General features: G+C 49.3%; 1 protein-coding gene across 3 annotated transcripts in view; it reads right to left on the minus strand.

Annotated features, from left to right (window-relative positions):
* Positions 1 to 297: 297 nt before the first annotated feature.
* Positions 298 to 16,828, minus strand: part of LOC142256190 (indolethylamine N-methyltransferase-like) — an 82,650-nt gene continuing 66,119 nt past the window's right edge. For 2 of the 3 annotated variants that reach the window (XM_075327745.1, XM_075327747.1), the window contains exons 2-4: positions 10,439 to 10,698; positions 9,748 to 9,955; positions 298 to 788 (exon numbers count right to left, since the gene is read on the minus strand). In XM_075327745.1, coding sequence (XP_075183860.1) covers positions 353 to 788; positions 9,748 to 9,955; positions 10,439 to 10,586 — 792 coding nt within the window. In that variant the 5' untranslated portion in view covers positions 10,587 to 10,698 and the 3' untranslated portion in view covers positions 298 to 352. The remainder of the gene's footprint in view (positions 789 to 9,747; positions 9,956 to 10,438; positions 10,699 to 16,828) is intronic. The other variant, XM_075327748.1, reaches the window with a different exon arrangement.

The following is a 16,828-nucleotide window of genomic DNA, read 5'->3' on the forward strand; positions in this document are numbered from 1 at the left end:
ATTCTGTTGTAGAGATTTCATTTCAAATCCAATGTGGTGGCATGCAGAGCCCAACTCGCGAAAATTGTGTCACTGTCCAAATATTTCTGGACCTAACTGTATCTATCTATCCCTCTTAAGTGTACTTTACACGCTGCGATCTCGGTATCGATATCGCTAGCGAGCATACCCGCCCCCGTCGGTTGTGCGTCCCGGGCAAATCGCTACCCGTGAAAAAAAAAAAGTAAATTGCTAGTATCTGCAAGCACTATCGGTCAACACCCATTTATACAGATAGGAATAACCCTTTCAAGGAAATTTATTTTTCAATTATTTTTTTCTCTTGTCGTATGATTTATTGACTCCCCGGATCTTACAGATTTAGGAGACTTCTCTCTTTCCGAGCTACCAAGAACAACAGATTCTTATAATCAACGATATCACTCTCTACTGAGGTGGGGATCACCTCCTCCTTCTCAATCACAAAACCTGCTTTAGTCACAGACTCTTTAGCAAGTTTCTCATCCACTGTCAGAGCAACAAACTTGTGCTGGCCCACCCGGTAAAAGCTCATATTGAGTGCAATAAAGAAGACCAAATAGCCCCCAACTTTCAGCCATGAGGTCAGGATCTGCAGGTTCCTTGTGATATCTTCCTTATTGTGGCAGATGGTGTTGAACAAGTAGGCACACGTCACACAGTCCACTTGTGGTAGGACGACCGAAGCAACAGAGCCAGTGGTAATGTCAAATTTAACGACTCCTTCAATTGCTTTTCTCACTTGCTCTTCTTTTTCTCTCCATCCATCCCTAAAACAAACCATAGACAGTAGATTTAGAATTATATGCGCTTCCCATAGCTAGTAGCAAATATTCAGATCATCTAAAAGATCAGTGGTCCCCCACATTTCTTATCTTGAGAGCCACAACCAGAGTCCCAACTGTGTAATGACATCCAGATCACCCCCCACTTTGGTGACAACCAGAGCCCCTACCGCGCAATGACATCCAGATCACCCTCCCACAGTGGTGACAACCAGAGCCACCACTGTGTAATCACAGCCAGATAACCCCCCCACAGTGGTGTCAACCATAGTCCCCACCACGTAATTGTACCGCCCCCATGTCAGCGGCTGAGTCGCTCGGACCCGGAACCGCGGTGGCTCAAGGCGTCTCCGGACCTGGGAGGGGGGTCGTGCGGACACTCAGAGTGAAAAGGGGGGAATTATGTACAGGGGAGTTGGAAGTTCGTGACACCACCCACGGTGCGTGGTAAGATGGAGTACCACCGCTGCTGTTGGGAGCGCCCGGTGGCGGTGCTATGGCAGCAAGGTGTTTAACCCCCCCGTGGGTAGGGGGTTTTGCCCCGGGGCCCGATGATGGCAGTGAAGGGGTGCTAATGGAGAGGAAAGGGTTTTCTGTGTACTCACTCAGTCCAAGAATACTGACACCGACAGCTTGTAAACAAGAATTCTGAGCACCACTGCAGCAAGGAGGGAGCATGCTTGGATCCGTGCCCTTGGTGTTGCTTGTTAGCCTGTGACCTTTTCCATGGCACCTTCTTCACTGCTTGGACCCTGTAGTGTGGAACTAGTCGGGTATTGCTCACCCGTATGGCTAATGGAGTGAGCTTGCTCTCAGGGTTCACACTTGGCATTTTCTGAACTATGTTTGGGAAAGTCCTATCCCCTCGTTGTGCTAGTACCCCGATTTTTGAGCAGGTGAGGGATGAATCTTGAAGACTTCACCCCCGTCGGGTAAATTACCAGGATGCGTGAAGCTACTTCCCGGCCTAGGGTCCGCGTACCCCGTCGTGCCCCTGCCCGGAGATGGCTCAAGGCCGCCAGCTGCCCTCCTCGGCAGATCCGTGCCCCTTGACACGATCCCCTGCGACCAGGGTTCCAGCTCCTAACAGGCCCAGACCAATGTCTGCCACCTAGTAGTCTCAAGGAGCCCAGCTCCACAACGGTGACCTCTCACTTTGAGAGACACCACTCCACACTCCTACTCCTTCACTTTCTCTCTCACTTCTCCTTCTACACTTCTCACTTTCCCCTACCAACCCCCCAAGTGGGTGGCCCTATTCCCTTCAGGCCCCCCAATGGTGTATCTGGTGGGTGTGGTGCAAAGTGTTCCTAGGGTTTTGATTGGCTCTGATCTTAGCAACATCAAAGAACAGGGATCCGTAACCAAGGAGGATGCGGATATTGTGCAGAAGGGCAGATTGCACAATACCCTGTGACGACCTGATAGGCCAGGGCGTCACATGACATCCAGATCACCCCCCATAGTGGTAAGTAACAACCAGAGCCCCCATCACTGGTATATTAACAGCCCAAACTTCCCCATATAAACCATACTGGGGCAGTATATTTATGTGTCGCCCAGGGAATGGGGTACCCGGTCCCGGGCAGTGTATCACTGGGGATTGTCACTTTGGTGGCCGTTGTCTGGTCCCGTGGCCTGGGGGCTTTTTAAAAGGGGGATATTTACAGGGAAGGTTAGAATCATTAGTATGATGCCACCTGCGGGTTGCGGTTAGGATGGTGGAATCACCGCTGCTGGGTTGGCTGTCCCTAGGGCTGGTGGTAATGGCAGCTGTGGTGGTAGGCCCTATGCAGGTAGGGCTGAGCCTAGAGAGCTGTATGGTGGAGGCGCCGGAATAAGGGAGGCCACACCGGGGTTGTAATTAACAGTCTCTACTCATTCTTGGACCCTTGGACGGTGGTTCAGGTCCCTGTATTTACAGTGACATCGAAAGAAGTCTGTGAGTTATAACTATTGAGAGACTAAGTGTTAAGTGTTTTCTGCAGAGGGACTTAAGGGGAGAATTGGCCGGGTACCCTATGTAAATTGTGAATATAAATGGGGTGGTGGTTGTAAGATTGTACTCTTGGAGAGGGCACGTACCACAACCCGTAGTAGCACATCCCGGGTAAACCCCATTAATATTTAAGGGAGGGAGTAGATAGCCGGAGAATATAGTCCTCACCCTATCTACGGGCCGGTACTTGACGTTCTCTGAGCTGCATAGATTGTTAACTGTATTGTTCGGGCTGTTGTGGCCTATAAGCTGTAAGGAGTTGTGCTTGTTCATATTAATTGAAATACATAAAGCAAAACTGTTATTTATCATCACTGCGTCTCTGAATCCTCCATAGCACCACCGATTCTATCTACCTACAATACTGACATTCGGGTGTTACATATTTGGCGTAGTCGGCAGGATACGGTGTTCGCTATGGATAGCTCTGAACAAGTAGAGAACGTCGCAGCGGCCTCTGTAGTACTTCAATCCCCCTCCCCCTTGGTGACTAAGGGGTACTTTGCATGTTGCGACATCGCTACTGCGATATCGTCGGGGTCAAATCGAAAGTGAAGTACATCCGGCGCCGGTAATGACGTCGCAACGTGTAAAGCCTAGGAGAAAAGATGAACGAGCATGAAACAGTCAAAAATCGGTGATCTGTGTAACGTCGTTCATTTTCATAATGCCGGTGTGTCCGCACGTACGATGTTGTTTGTCGTTCCTGCAGCTCCACACATCGCTGTGTGTGAAGCCGCAGGAGCGACAAACATCTCCTTACCTGCGCCCGCCGTCCACCGGAAATACGGAAGGGAGAAGGTGGGTGGGATGTTTACATCCCGCTCATCTCCGCCCCTCTGCTTCTATTGACCGGCCGATTAGTGACGCTGCGGTGACGTCGTTGTGACGCCGAATGCACCGCCTCCTTGAAGGAGGGATTATTCGGCAGTCACAGCGACGTCGCCGACCAGGTAAGTGTGTGTGACGCTGCCATAGCGATAATGTTCGCTACGGCAGCTATCACAAGATATCGCATCTACGACGGGGGCGGGTAGTATCGCGCTCGGCATCGCTATCATCGGCTAGCGATGTCGCAGCGTGCAAAGTACCCCTACCAGTGAGCGACTAATAGGGTGCTCCGCCACAGGTGCGCTGCTGAACGACCTGGCTAAGTTTGATGGGCATAATTTATTGTTCAGTGATTGGTTGGGCCGGCTGAAGAATGCCATTGCCTTGCACAGCGCACACCCCAAACTACAGCCCGAGGTCGCATTGAATGCTCTGGAGGGGGATGCCCGCAAGGTTGTTCTGCTGAAACCAGAAGTTCAGCGTAAGACGGTGGATGAAATAATTCAGATTTTGGAAAAGGCTTTCGACCATGTGGCAGCGGCTGGACAGCTACGAGTGCAGTTCTTTGCTCGGACTCAGAGGAGTGGAGAAAGCCTAATTCAATATTGCATCACCTTGGAAGAATTACATCAGAAGATTAAGAAGTCTAATGTAACAGTGGGCTCTGAGGCTGAGGTTGATGTGTATGTGTGCGGTGAAGAAATTCTTCACAAGTTCACTTTGAGAGCACACTGCCAGAGTGCTTGGACCCTATCAATGCAAGCGGCGGTAGACGAGCCACCCACGCCCATGTGGAATGGTGAAAAGATCATGGAGTTGATAGGAATGGACATGACCCAGTTGACACCGGAACAAAAACACCAGCTACAAGCCACCCTTTGGGAGTATCAGTCTGCCTTTTCCAGAAGTGATGAAGACTTCGGCTGCACGAAAGTGATCGAGCATGAGATACCTACCGGAGATGTGCTCCCAATCCGAGAGAGGTATCATCAGATTCCTCCGAATCTCTATCAGGAGGTCAAGGGCATGCTAGCACAAATACTGGATAATAGCGTGATCTGCCTGAGCCAGAGTCCCTGGGCTGCACCAGTTGTACTGGTTCGAAAAAAAGATGGGTCTATACGGTTTTATGTTGATTACCGTAAGCTGAATGCACAAACTGTGCGTGATTCCTATCCGTTGCCAAGGATTGAAGGGTCTCTGTCCGCCCAGGGAAAGGCGAAGTATTTCTCCACACTAGACCTGGCTAGTGGCTATTGGCAGGAACCCATGGCGGCTAAGGATCGTCATAAGACAGCTTTTATCCTACCGATGGGACTCTATAAGTTCAACCGGAAGCCCTTCGGGCTTACTAATGCCCCTGGAACATTTCAGCGACTGATGGAGTACTGTCTAGGCGATTACAACTTTGAATCTGTGTTGGTATACCTAGATGATGTAATTATATCTGGATATTCATTTGAAGATCACCTGAAAAAGCTCTGACAAGTGTTACATCGACTAAGAGACAATGGACTCAAGATCAAACCAAAAAAATGTCGCTTGTTTCAGACTCAAATCGAATATTTGGGACATGTTGTATCAGCGGAAGGTGTGCGCCCAGCTGAGAGTAAAGGGTACTTTACACGCTGCGATGTCGGTACCAATATCACTAGCGAGCGTACCCGCACCCGTCGGTTGTGTGACACGGGCAAATTGCTGCCCGTGGCGCACAACATCGCTTACACCCGTCACACGAACTTACCTTGCCTGCGACGTCGCTCTGGCCGGCGAACCGCCTCCTTTCTAAGGGGACGGTTCGTGCGGCGTCACAGCGATGTAACACGGCAGCCGTCCAATAGCAGAGGAGGGGCGGAGATGAGTAGGACGTAACATCCCGCCCACCTCTTTCCTTCCTCATTTCCGGTGGACGGAGGTAAGGAGATGATCGTCGCTCCTGCGGTGTCACACATAGCGATGTGTGATGCCGCAGGAACGAGGAACAACCTTGCTACGTACGAGACAACGATTTTTGGTAAATGAACGACCTCTCATATACCAACGATTTTTGTCTCTTTTGCGATCGTTTAAGGTCGCTCCTGCCTGTCACATGCTGTGATGTCACTAACGGCGACGGATGTGCGTCACAAACACTGTGACCCTGACGATATATCGATAGCGATGTCGCAGCGTGTAAATGGCCCTTAAGATAGAGGCTATCCAGGAGTGGCCTACCCCCAAAACCATGAGGGACGTGCGGGCTTTCCTTGGTCTGGCCGGATATTATCGCCGGTTTGTGAAGGATATTGCTAAGGTGTCCGAGCCGTTGAATGAGTTATTGAGGGGGACCTCTGAGGGCCCCAGAAATCGTCCTATCCAATGGACCGATCAACAACAACGGGCATTTGACCAGATCCGGGCCACTATCGTTCAGGCACCTCTGTTGGCATATGCTCGCTTCGACCGTCCCTTTACCTTATATACAGATGGAAGTCAGCATGGACTGGGAGCTGTACTAGCCCAAGAGCAAGAGGGACGAGAGAGGGTTGTTGCGTATGCCAGTCGGTCTCTACGGTACACTGAGCGCAACCCTGATAACTATAGCTCGTTCAAACTTGAGATGTTGGCTCTGGTGTGGGCTATGACCAAGAAATTTGCTGAATATCTGGCAGAGTCAGAAGTTCTAGTGATGACCCTCACGTCCCTCCCGACACCCGGTAGCCATTCAAATCATAGCACAGATTTACTCCACTATACGTATAGGCGTCACGAACTACCATCCCCTTGTAAATACCTCTTTTAAATTTAGAGTGTGGCCCCGAGCCCCCGGGTTCGGAGACACTCGAGCCACGAACGGACATTGCCCACGGATCCGAGCGGTTCGATCCGCTGCTGGGGCGGCACACAATGCAATCTTGTGGCCATTTGTGATATAATCACACGATCATGATGTCACCAAATGTCCTCAAGCAGTCTCCTCATCGGAAGCTACAATGCTAACACTATTTTCAGTGTACATCTGTGACGCCCTGGGCAAGCCAGGGGTCACAGGTCACAACACCACCACACCCTACACCCCAGTTAGGAACACCTAGGCTACCAAAATCCTTGTTGCCTTCCTCCAGGGGCTGATGTTCACACCAGGGGGTGGGCCAGGCGGTTGGCTCCGCCCACCAAGGAGTTCACAGCCCTGGAGGCGGGAAGAACCAGGGAGATAGAGAGGAGTGAGGGAAGTGAAAGGAGAAGGAAGTGAAGTAGTAGTGGAGCTAACGAGAAAAGCTGAAGGGACAGAAAAGGGAGGGTAGTAAAGCCTGAAGTTGGTCCGGGTGTGTGCCCCGGACAGTGACAGCAAGGTCAGCAGACGGCGGTGATAGTCTGCAGGGGGACTGCTCGGAGGTTGCTGGAAGGACCGCGGACGGGTGGTGGCCCGGCGGTCTGGAGCAGTATACGAAGAACAGTCAGCACCAGGGCAGGGGCCTTTCGGATCCCGGCAAGGCTAGGAGTCGCCATAATTTGCCAAATCCGTCAGTGAAGGGGACGTCTGTCTCCTAACAACCAAGTCCCGATTGAAGGCAACAGTCCAACCGTAACAGAGAGACACCGCCACCGCCAGGGCACCAGTTTCTCAGGGCCAGCGCCTGCGGGCAAAGTAGGGCTCCTCCGGCCCATATCCAAGCCGGGGAGCGGGTTACCGGTGGGAACCCATCGCAACCATCATCAACTTAGGTGCAGGAAAAAGGGACCGTCACCTACTGGGGAAAGCAAGTGCAGCCGTCCGTGGGAACCGTCTTTCCAGCCGTGTGTTTTACCGAGAACTGTGTCATCATCTCAGGCTGAGTGAGTCCCACAGTGCCGCAAGGCACAGCGCTGCCCCCGCGTCCCTGCACCCCACCGAGCCCTGCATCACCCACCTCATCACTGGGCCCCGGGACAACAACCCCCTACCCACGGAGGGGAGAACCAACAACTTTGCTGCTCCCTGTCATCAGTGCCCGGATCCCCATACAGAGCAGCGGTGGTGTCAACAAATCACCACAACCGTGGGTGGCGTCACGGACAATAAACAATCCCCACACCCAAACTCCCCCTTTCACTCACGGGCGAGGAGCGCCGCTCGAGTCCCCGGGATCCGGCCCATCGCTCGAGCCACCGAGCAGCAGCAGCAGGCCGCAGCAGCCACAGCGGCAGCCGGACCCGAGCAGTGGGAGAGCGCGGCGTCCCCTCCTCCGCCCGCGACAGATCCTGTTGTAGTTGCCAACAATGGTGCCGCTCATCTCCTGAGCCTGGACAGTCTGTAGATGTATTAGGCTTTGCGGTGCTGCATGTTTTGCTACAGAAAATGTTCCTAACATTGCTGAGGTCCTTCCCCAGCAAAACCTATGGTAAAAAAAAAATGCTGTGCACACACTGCGTTTTTTTCACCAACATGTTTTGCTGCATGTTTTTTGCAGCAAAAAGAATTGCATGTCACTTCTTTTCCGCAGGTGCCTGCGGTATTTGCCATAGATAATGGCCAAAAAACGCAGGGAACAACCCACGGAAAAACCGTGGCAATACCGTGGCAAAACCGCTGCAAACCGCGGCAAACCTCGATTTTTTTTTACCGCAGGTGCGATAATCTTTAAGAGGGTCCAGAATTTTCTTAAGAAAATTCCATTTTCTACTGCGCACAGGGCCTTAAGCGGGCTTTACACGCTACGATATCGTTAATGAATTATCGTCGGGGTCACGGTGTTTGTGACGCACATCCGGCTTCATTAACGAGATCGCAGTGTGTAACACTTAACAGCGATCTTAAACGATCGCAAAAGAGGGCAAAATCGTTTGCCGTGGAGAGGTCGTCCTGAAACAAAAAATCGTTTTCAGGATGTTAGCGATGTTGTTCGTCATTCCTGCGGCAGCACACATCTCTATGTGTGACACCACAGGAGCGAGGAACATCTCCTTACCTGCTATGCGGAAGGAAGGAGGTGGGCGGGATGTTTACATCCCGCTCATCTCCGCCCCTCCGCTTCTATTGGCCGCCTGCTGTGTAACGTCGCTGTGACGCCGTACGAACCGCCCCCTTAGAAAGGAGGCAGATCGCCGGCCAGAGCGATGTCGCAGGGCAGGTAAGTGCGTGTGACGGGCGTAAACGAGGTTGTGCGACACGGGCAGCGATATGCCTGTGTCGCTCAACCGACGGGGGCGGGTACGATTGCTTGCGATCTCGCTAGCGAGATCGCAGCGTGTAAAGCCCGCTTTAGTTTTCCTTTATGTTGAGAAGGGGTTAGTTAGTTAAATGCCACAAAAGACAAAAGCAATTGCGGAATGGCATTTTTTGTTCTCCTTTTTTTTATCACATTTTGATTTCCCCTCCCTAATTTTTAAATATTTACGGTATTTTAAAATGAATGGTGTCAATAAGAACTACGGCTCGTCTTCATATGGATATGTCATTGGAAAAATAGAAAAGTTACGGCTCTTAGAAGACTGAAGAAAATGAAAGCGCAAAATGAAAGTTCACTGAGATGGGTAAAAGTTGAGGGCTGTCCATTACAATGATGTTGATGACCTATCCTTGAGATTGGAGATGAGCTAACCCGTGGAAGTTTGGTTAGCGGAGTGCAGCTGAACCAAACCACTTTGGGTCTGGACTTGACCTGAACCCCAAAGGATATCACAGTTCGAGTCTCCGCACACATACAGCCAGCCATAAGCAGAATACTTCCAGAGAAGGGTGGGCAAGGTTTTTCGATTATTTTATTTTGGGTGCACAATACATCTGATCACGCTGTTAGCCCCAGTACGAGTTGATCAAGCACTGCAATCGGCTCACACTGGGCACTCTGGGTTTCTTTTTTAAAAAGTCAGAGTTCGGACGAAAACCGAACACCAAACCTTGGGTTCCCTCATCTGTACTTGAGATAGTTCCTCAGTAACAGAAGGGTGAGGATCTCACACCTGGCATCCCCACCAATCAGCTAATTGGCCAGTTAAGCATTGAATGGAGTCCAACACCACTGATCCGAACACAGTTTAGTTATCGCTCCTAGATACAGGAGACCCATTCCTGTTCAAATTAGTTACAGAGGGGTTGTGTCCCACATATCATAGTAGTGAAAAACCCCTTTAAGCAAGACTTAGCATACGTACGCATTGCCTTCAAGCTGACAAACTCGTTTGGAAACAAATGACCAATCTGTGGCTCCTTCCTTTTTCTCCAGCCACGTCTTAAAGTGTATGTCACTGGAATCAGTAAAGTTCATTACGTATATCTTCTTGAAGACATCGCAGGCTGAGAAGATTGGGAAGAGCACCCCTGCAACACTCACATCAAGCATCTTGTCTCCTTTCACCTTGCCTATAAGAAAGAAGAGAAATGGGGATTGCTAAGTATAGAATGGAAAAGAGGTTGTAAGACATTGCTGGCCGAGAAGAGCAGAAGATCTTGGTCACCACAAACTAAGAAGAAATGTTCAACCCTTACATTGTCCTGGAGAATATAGCAGAAGTATGGCCAAAGGGAAGAGCTGGATATTGGCTGGGAGTTAGGTCAGTAATGCTATCGAAGTATGACCTTCAATGTCCAGACAGGCCAAGTCATGGGTGAGGGGGAAATGTCACCATTGTAGGTTGTGTCATATCAATGGTAGTTTTTGTCAGAAGCTGATAGGACCCATAAGATAGATTCTGGTCAAATGTTGCTTCGGAAGGCAGCCATTTCTCCTGATTCCCCCATACACCCGATTGCTCGGCCACAGGAGTCCACATGTATGGCCGCTCAGATTTCTATTTAACAATACGCATCTAATCATAAAAATATGAATTGTTGTCACATACAGACCTGAGGAGAAGAGGTCATGAAGCAGTTTTAAAGGAATTCCCACGTTTTCCTCTATAAAACTTATTTCACCACTGGAAAAGTGATTTTCTATAATGTCTTTGGCTTCATTGAGTTCGCTAGTATAATCCAGGAGGGGATCACAAGACATGATCACCGGTTCTTCGTAAGGAGGATCTGCAGAGTACAGTTACATTTATAATTTTGATGATTTGTGATTTTCTTTAATGAACCTCCCAATTTTTCAACAACAATCCACTTTTCTATCAGAAAAAAAAAATATATATATATATATATATATATATACAGTATATAAAAATAAATATATAAATGAAAGTAGAAAACAGAATGTGGATAGATGTGAGCTTCAGGTTGGAGTCTTCAATCTTAAATATTCATTATATTTATGCTAATTCAGATTTTCCCCCTTATAATTAAGGATTGTGGTTTTTCACTGGTCCAAAACATTTTGACCAATCACTGTCGTCTGGATCTATCTAGACCTCATTCTGTCCTGACTTCTTGGCCCAGTATTACTGGAAGTGGTCCAGGATGAGAACATTATACCAAGAAGGGGCCCAAGATGGACGACATTATTACCGGAAGGGGCCCAGCATGGACGACATTATTACCGGAAGGGGCCCAGCATGGAGGACCTTATTATTGGAAGGGGCCCAGTATGGAGGACCTTATTATTGGAAGCGGTCGAGTATGGTGGACCTTAATAAAAGAAGGCACCCAGTATGGAGGACTTAATAATTGAAAGGGGTCCAAAATGAAGGACATTATTGTAGGAAGGGGGCTAAGATGGGCGCACTATTAATTAAACAGGCCAGAAAGAGTGACATTATTATGGGAAGGGGTTTATCCTATGATGGGGGCATTATTATAGGAAGTGTCCCAGGATGTTAGGCTTTATCAAATAAAGGGCCAGGATCATGGACATTATTAAATAAAGGCGCCAGGATGGATGACATTAACTCAGGAAGAATCCCAGGATGGGGAATATTATTAAAATACCATGATGGAGGGTATTATTAAATAAAGGGGCCAGGGTGGAAGCATTATTAAATAAAGGGGTCAGGGTGGGGCATTATTAGGGGCCAGGATGTATGACAATATTACAGGAAGGGGCCCAAGATGGGGACATTATTACATGGGAGATGAAAACGCATGTCTTTATAGGGTCTAGAACACTACAAGGGTCCATACATCTGACCAACATGTAGGTGGGGGCTCAGGTCCAAATTTTGCATTGGGGCCCATCAGACTCTAGTTATGCCACTGCATATTACTCTTACCACACTCTATTTTTATCTCTTTTTATGCCTCTTAACATACTTTGATACATATTTAGAGCTTTGGAACATATATATATATATATATATATATATATATATATATAGAGCCATGGCCAAAATTGTTGGCACTCTTGAAATTGTTCTAGAAAATTAGATATTTCTCCCAAAATATTATGGTACTACACATTTTCTCATACACATGTTTATTTCCTTTGTGTGTATTGAGACAATACAAAAAAACAGCGAGAAAAGCGCAAATTGGAAATAATTTCACATTTCAATTTGTTGGCACCTTTCCAAAACTGTGGGTAAACAAATTTTCTTCAAGCAGGTGACTCTTTTCAAACTCATTTGTGGTAAGTAACAGGTGTGGGCATTAAGAAAATCACATCAGAAACCAGATAAAAAGGGGAGAAGTTGACTCAATCTTTGCAGTTTGTGACTGTGTGTGCCACACTATGGGTACCGTCTCACTAAACGACGTACCAGCGATTCCGACCACGATATGACCTGGTTAGGATCGCTGGTGCGTTGCTACATGGTTGCTGGTGAGCTGTCAATCAGGCAGATCTCACCAGCGACCAGTGACCAGCCACCAGCGACTTGTGGAAACGATGCTGCGCTTGGTAACCAAGGTAAATATCGGGTAACTAAGCAAAATGCTTTGCTTGGTTACCCGATATTTACCCTGGTTACCAGCGCACACCACTTAGCGCTGGCTCCCTGCACTCGTAGCCAGGGTACACATCGGGTTACGAAGCAAAGCGCTTCGCTTAGTTACCCGATGTGTACTCTGGCTACATGTGCAGGGAGCAGGGAGCCAGCACTGGCAGCCTGAAAGCGGCGTACACTAGTAACCAAGGTAAATATCGTCTTCCAGACGCCGGCTCCCTGCTCCCTGCACATTCAGATTGTTGCTCTCTCGCTGTCAAACACAGCGATGTGTGCTTCACAGCGGGAGAGCAACGAGCAAAAAATGAACCAGCACTGTGTGTAACGATCAGTGATTTCACAGCAGGGACCAGGTCGCTGCTTAGTGTCACACACAGCGAGATCGCCGATGAGGTCACTGGTACGTCACAAAAAACGTGACTCAGCAGCGATCTCGCTATGTGAGAAGTATCCCTAAGTATAGAGGACAGAAGGAGGAGAAGAGAACTGTCTGAGGACTTGAGAACCAAAATTATTGAAAAATACCAATCTCAAGGTGACAAGTTCATCTCCAGAGATCTTGATGTTCCTTAGTCCACGGTGTACAACAGTCAAGATGTTTATGGCATTGTAGATAATCTCCCGGGATGTGAATGGCAGAAAAAAATTGATGAATGGTTGCAAAGCAGGATAGTCCGGATGGTGGATAAGTCCCAATGAAACCCCATAGAAATTCAAGCCGTCCTGCAGCTCAGGGGGCATCAGTGTCAGCGCAAACCATCCGTCCACATCTGAATGAGATGAAACGCTATTGAAGAGATATGTTCTAATGGTTTTTCTTTGTATCCTTGTATGTACCCCAGTCTCTATCTGTATATAGTGATAATCTTCATTTTTAATTTTAGGTTAATCTTTTATGACATTTATTATTACTGCAGATTATTAATGGGAACAAGGTCTGGGGGGACTGAATCGTTATTTTGAGCATTCTGATATATTTTGCACTTATCTTGTTGTGGATCAATAAATTGTAAATGCATTTATATTGCCAAGGTTAATTCTCTATATACCATTAAATTCCACTTATAGACTTATAGAGAGCACTACGCCGAACTCTATGTCCCGGTTTCCAGCAGAACCCAGGAAAAGCTTTATTCCAAAGGGAACCCCAACACGGACCTGACGGAGGCGTTCACTTGAATGAAGCTGGGGGAGTCACTGTGGACACTGTCTGGCTTCTGGACTCGGAGTATTTGTCTTTTTAAGATATGTAGAATAGCATGGTGAGACACGCTTTTGTCCATATAGGAAAAAAAGATGAATATTCCCAGTACGGAGGCCAGACGGTGTTCACAGTGACTCCAGCAGCTTCAATCTAGTGAATGACTTGGAAAAACTGGACTCCAACTAACGCCCCAACATATCTCTCGGTGTAGAACATAGACTAAGGGGCCCTTTGCACACTACAAGCCGATGCTGCGATGCCGAGCGCGATAGTCCCCGCCCCCGTCGCAGCTGCGATATCATGGCGATAGCTGCCGTAGCGAACATTATCGCTACGGCAGCTTCACATGCACTCACCTGCCCTGCGACGTCGCTCTGGCCAGCGAACCACCTTCTTCCTAAGGGGGCGGGTCGTGCAGCGTCATAGCGACGTCACACGGCAGGCGGCCAATAGAAGCAGAGGGGCGGAGATGAGCGGGACGTAAACATCCCGCCCACCTCCTTCCTTCCGCATAGCCGGCCGGGACGCAGGTAAGAGATGTTCTTCGCTCCTGCGTGCTTCACACACAGCGATGTGTGCTGCCGCAGGAACGAGGAACAACATCGTAACATCGGACTTTCCCAAATCATAGGAATGTCCAACGCTACTCCGATGATACGATTTCGACGCTTTTGTGCTCGTTAATCGTATCAAAAATGCTTTACACACTACGATGTCAACAGTGACGCCGGATGTGCATCACTTTAGATTTGACCCCTGCGATGTCGTAGTGTGCAAAGTGCCCCTAAAGGCTGCTTTACATGCAGCGACATTGCTAGCGATCTCACTTGTGAAAGCACCCGCCCCTGTCGTTTGTACGTCAAGGGCAAATCGCTGCCCGTGGCGCACAATATTGCTAGGACGCGTAACACGCACTTACCTTCCTAGCGACGTTGCTGTGGGCGGCGAACAACCTCTTTTTTAAGGGGGAGGTTTGTGCGACGTCACAGCGACGTCACACAGCGGCCCGCCAATAGAAGCGGATGGGCGGAGACTAGCCACATTAATGACACTCCCACCACGTTGCCGGAGGACGCAGGAACGCTGCTGTTCGTCATTCCCGGGGTGTCACACATAGCGATGTGTGCTGCCTCAGGAACGACGAGCAACCTGCGTCCAACACCAGCAACTATTTTTTGAAAATGAACGACGTGTCAACGATCAACGATTAGGTGAGTATTTTTGATCATTAACACTCGCTCATAGGTGTCACACCCAACGACGTCGCTAACGATGCCAGATGTACATCATGAATTTCGTGACCCCGACGGCATATCATTAGAGATATCATTGCGTTTAAAGCCCCCTTAAGTGCTGAATACACTGGATTGTTATGTCTTGCATTTTTCTGATGGACTTTTTGTACTTGTAGAACATGAATACATTTTTTGCCCGAGGTCTTCTTTGTGTTTGTGTCTCTTCCTATTTTTTAGCTTGATGATACCAGGTTGAGCTTTGCTTTTGTGACGCCCTGGACTAGCCAGGTAGTCACAGACATAACAACACACACACACCCCCACCCTAGACAGCTACACCAGTCAGACAAAAACCCTTGTTGTCTCCCTCCATGGTCTGATGTCCACACCAGGTGGGGTGGAGCCAGGCGGTTGGCCCCACCCACCGAGGAGTTCACAGGCCTGGAGGCGGGAAAAGTGTCAGATCAGTTTTGGAGGTGAAAGTGAGAGGAGTGAAACGTCTGCGTGTGCCTGGGTAGGAGCCCAGGCACTGACAGCAAGGTTGGCAGACGGTGGTGGCCGTCTGCAGAAGTTAGCGGAACTCTGCAGAGCCGTAGGACCGGGGTCGGGCGTTGGCCCGCCGGTACCGAACCGGGGAGCAGAGTGAAACTAAGCACACAGGCAGGGCCATCGGACCCCGACCAGGCTTGGAGCCACCGACAATAGTCAAATCCAAGTGTGACAGGAACCACAGGGGTTTCCTAACAACCAAGACCCGACAGAAGGCACACACCGAGAGGATATACAGCCACCGCCACAGGCTAGAGATCCAAGAGCCAGCGCCTGCGGGCAAAACGGGCTCCTTCGGCACCTATACGCCGGGGAGCAGACTACCGGTGGGCAACCACAGGAGTCAGAACATTCTAAAAGGTGCAGGGAAAGACAGCCACCCTCAGCCATCCGGGGAGAGCACAACAACAACACTGCAGCCGGCTGCGGGACCCGTCCATCCAGCCGTTTGGTTTACTAGAGACTCTGTCATTGATTGTCTGAGTGAGTTCAACAGTGCCGTCCGGCACCGCGCCACGCTGTCCCTGCAACCCTGCACCCCCAGCCATCCAGCCTCCCCGTTACACCATCGGGCCCCGGGATCACCAACCCCTGCCCACGGAGGGGACAACATCCTAGCTGCTCCCTACTATCTCTTCCGGGATCCCCGTCACCAGCAGCGGTGGTGCTAATAATCACCAGACCCGTGGGTGACGTCACGAACAATCTCCCAAACAAACCACCCCTTTTCACTCACGGGTGAGGAGCGCTGCTCGAGTCCCTGGGTCCGGCCCACCGCTCGAGCCACCGAGCAGCAGCAGCAGAAGCCCCGGACCCGAGCGTGGCAAGCGCATCCCCTCCGCCCGCGACACTTTTGCACATATTGAATCGGTGAGCTGCTTTTAACCATTTGGGCTGCGCAGTTGTTGGAACAGTTGTGTTCTCTTGGCCACAAGCAATGACCGTGTTTGATACAATTGGGCAATTCTTTTGGCTGCAGAAGTCTTTGCTTTTGTCTCGATCACCTAATAACTGGAGTATAGAGGAGCATTTCTGCAGGGGGATTGTGCAACACTACAAATACCAGGAATGACATATACTGATATAATATCAACATTTCCCCGATCTCTCCCTCTATAGTTGGAATCAAAATTATATTCTTGTCCAAACTTGTGTAAATCCTGTAAAGCTGCTGCATAATCTCTCGAAAAGTCTTTAACCCCTTGGCTTCATCTACAGTATATGTACATGTGGTCTCTGCATGTATGGAGCAGGCTCAGGAACTGCGTGGGTTATAACCTTGTTATACAGCAACTAGGGTTGATCGCAGTAGTGAACCCCTTAGATGCTGCTGTCAATCATGACAGCAGCATTTAAAGGTGTTTTCTGTTTTCCTTGTTTCCTGGCAGGAGTGCTGCAAACAATAACAGATACCCGGAGCAACGATGGAGAC

Source organism: Anomaloglossus baeobatrachus, chromosome 11, assembly GCF_048569485.1.
Source record: "Anomaloglossus baeobatrachus isolate aAnoBae1 chromosome 11, aAnoBae1.hap1, whole genome shotgun sequence".
NCBI lineage: Eukaryota > Metazoa > Chordata > Amphibia > Anura > Aromobatidae > Anomaloglossus > Anomaloglossus baeobatrachus.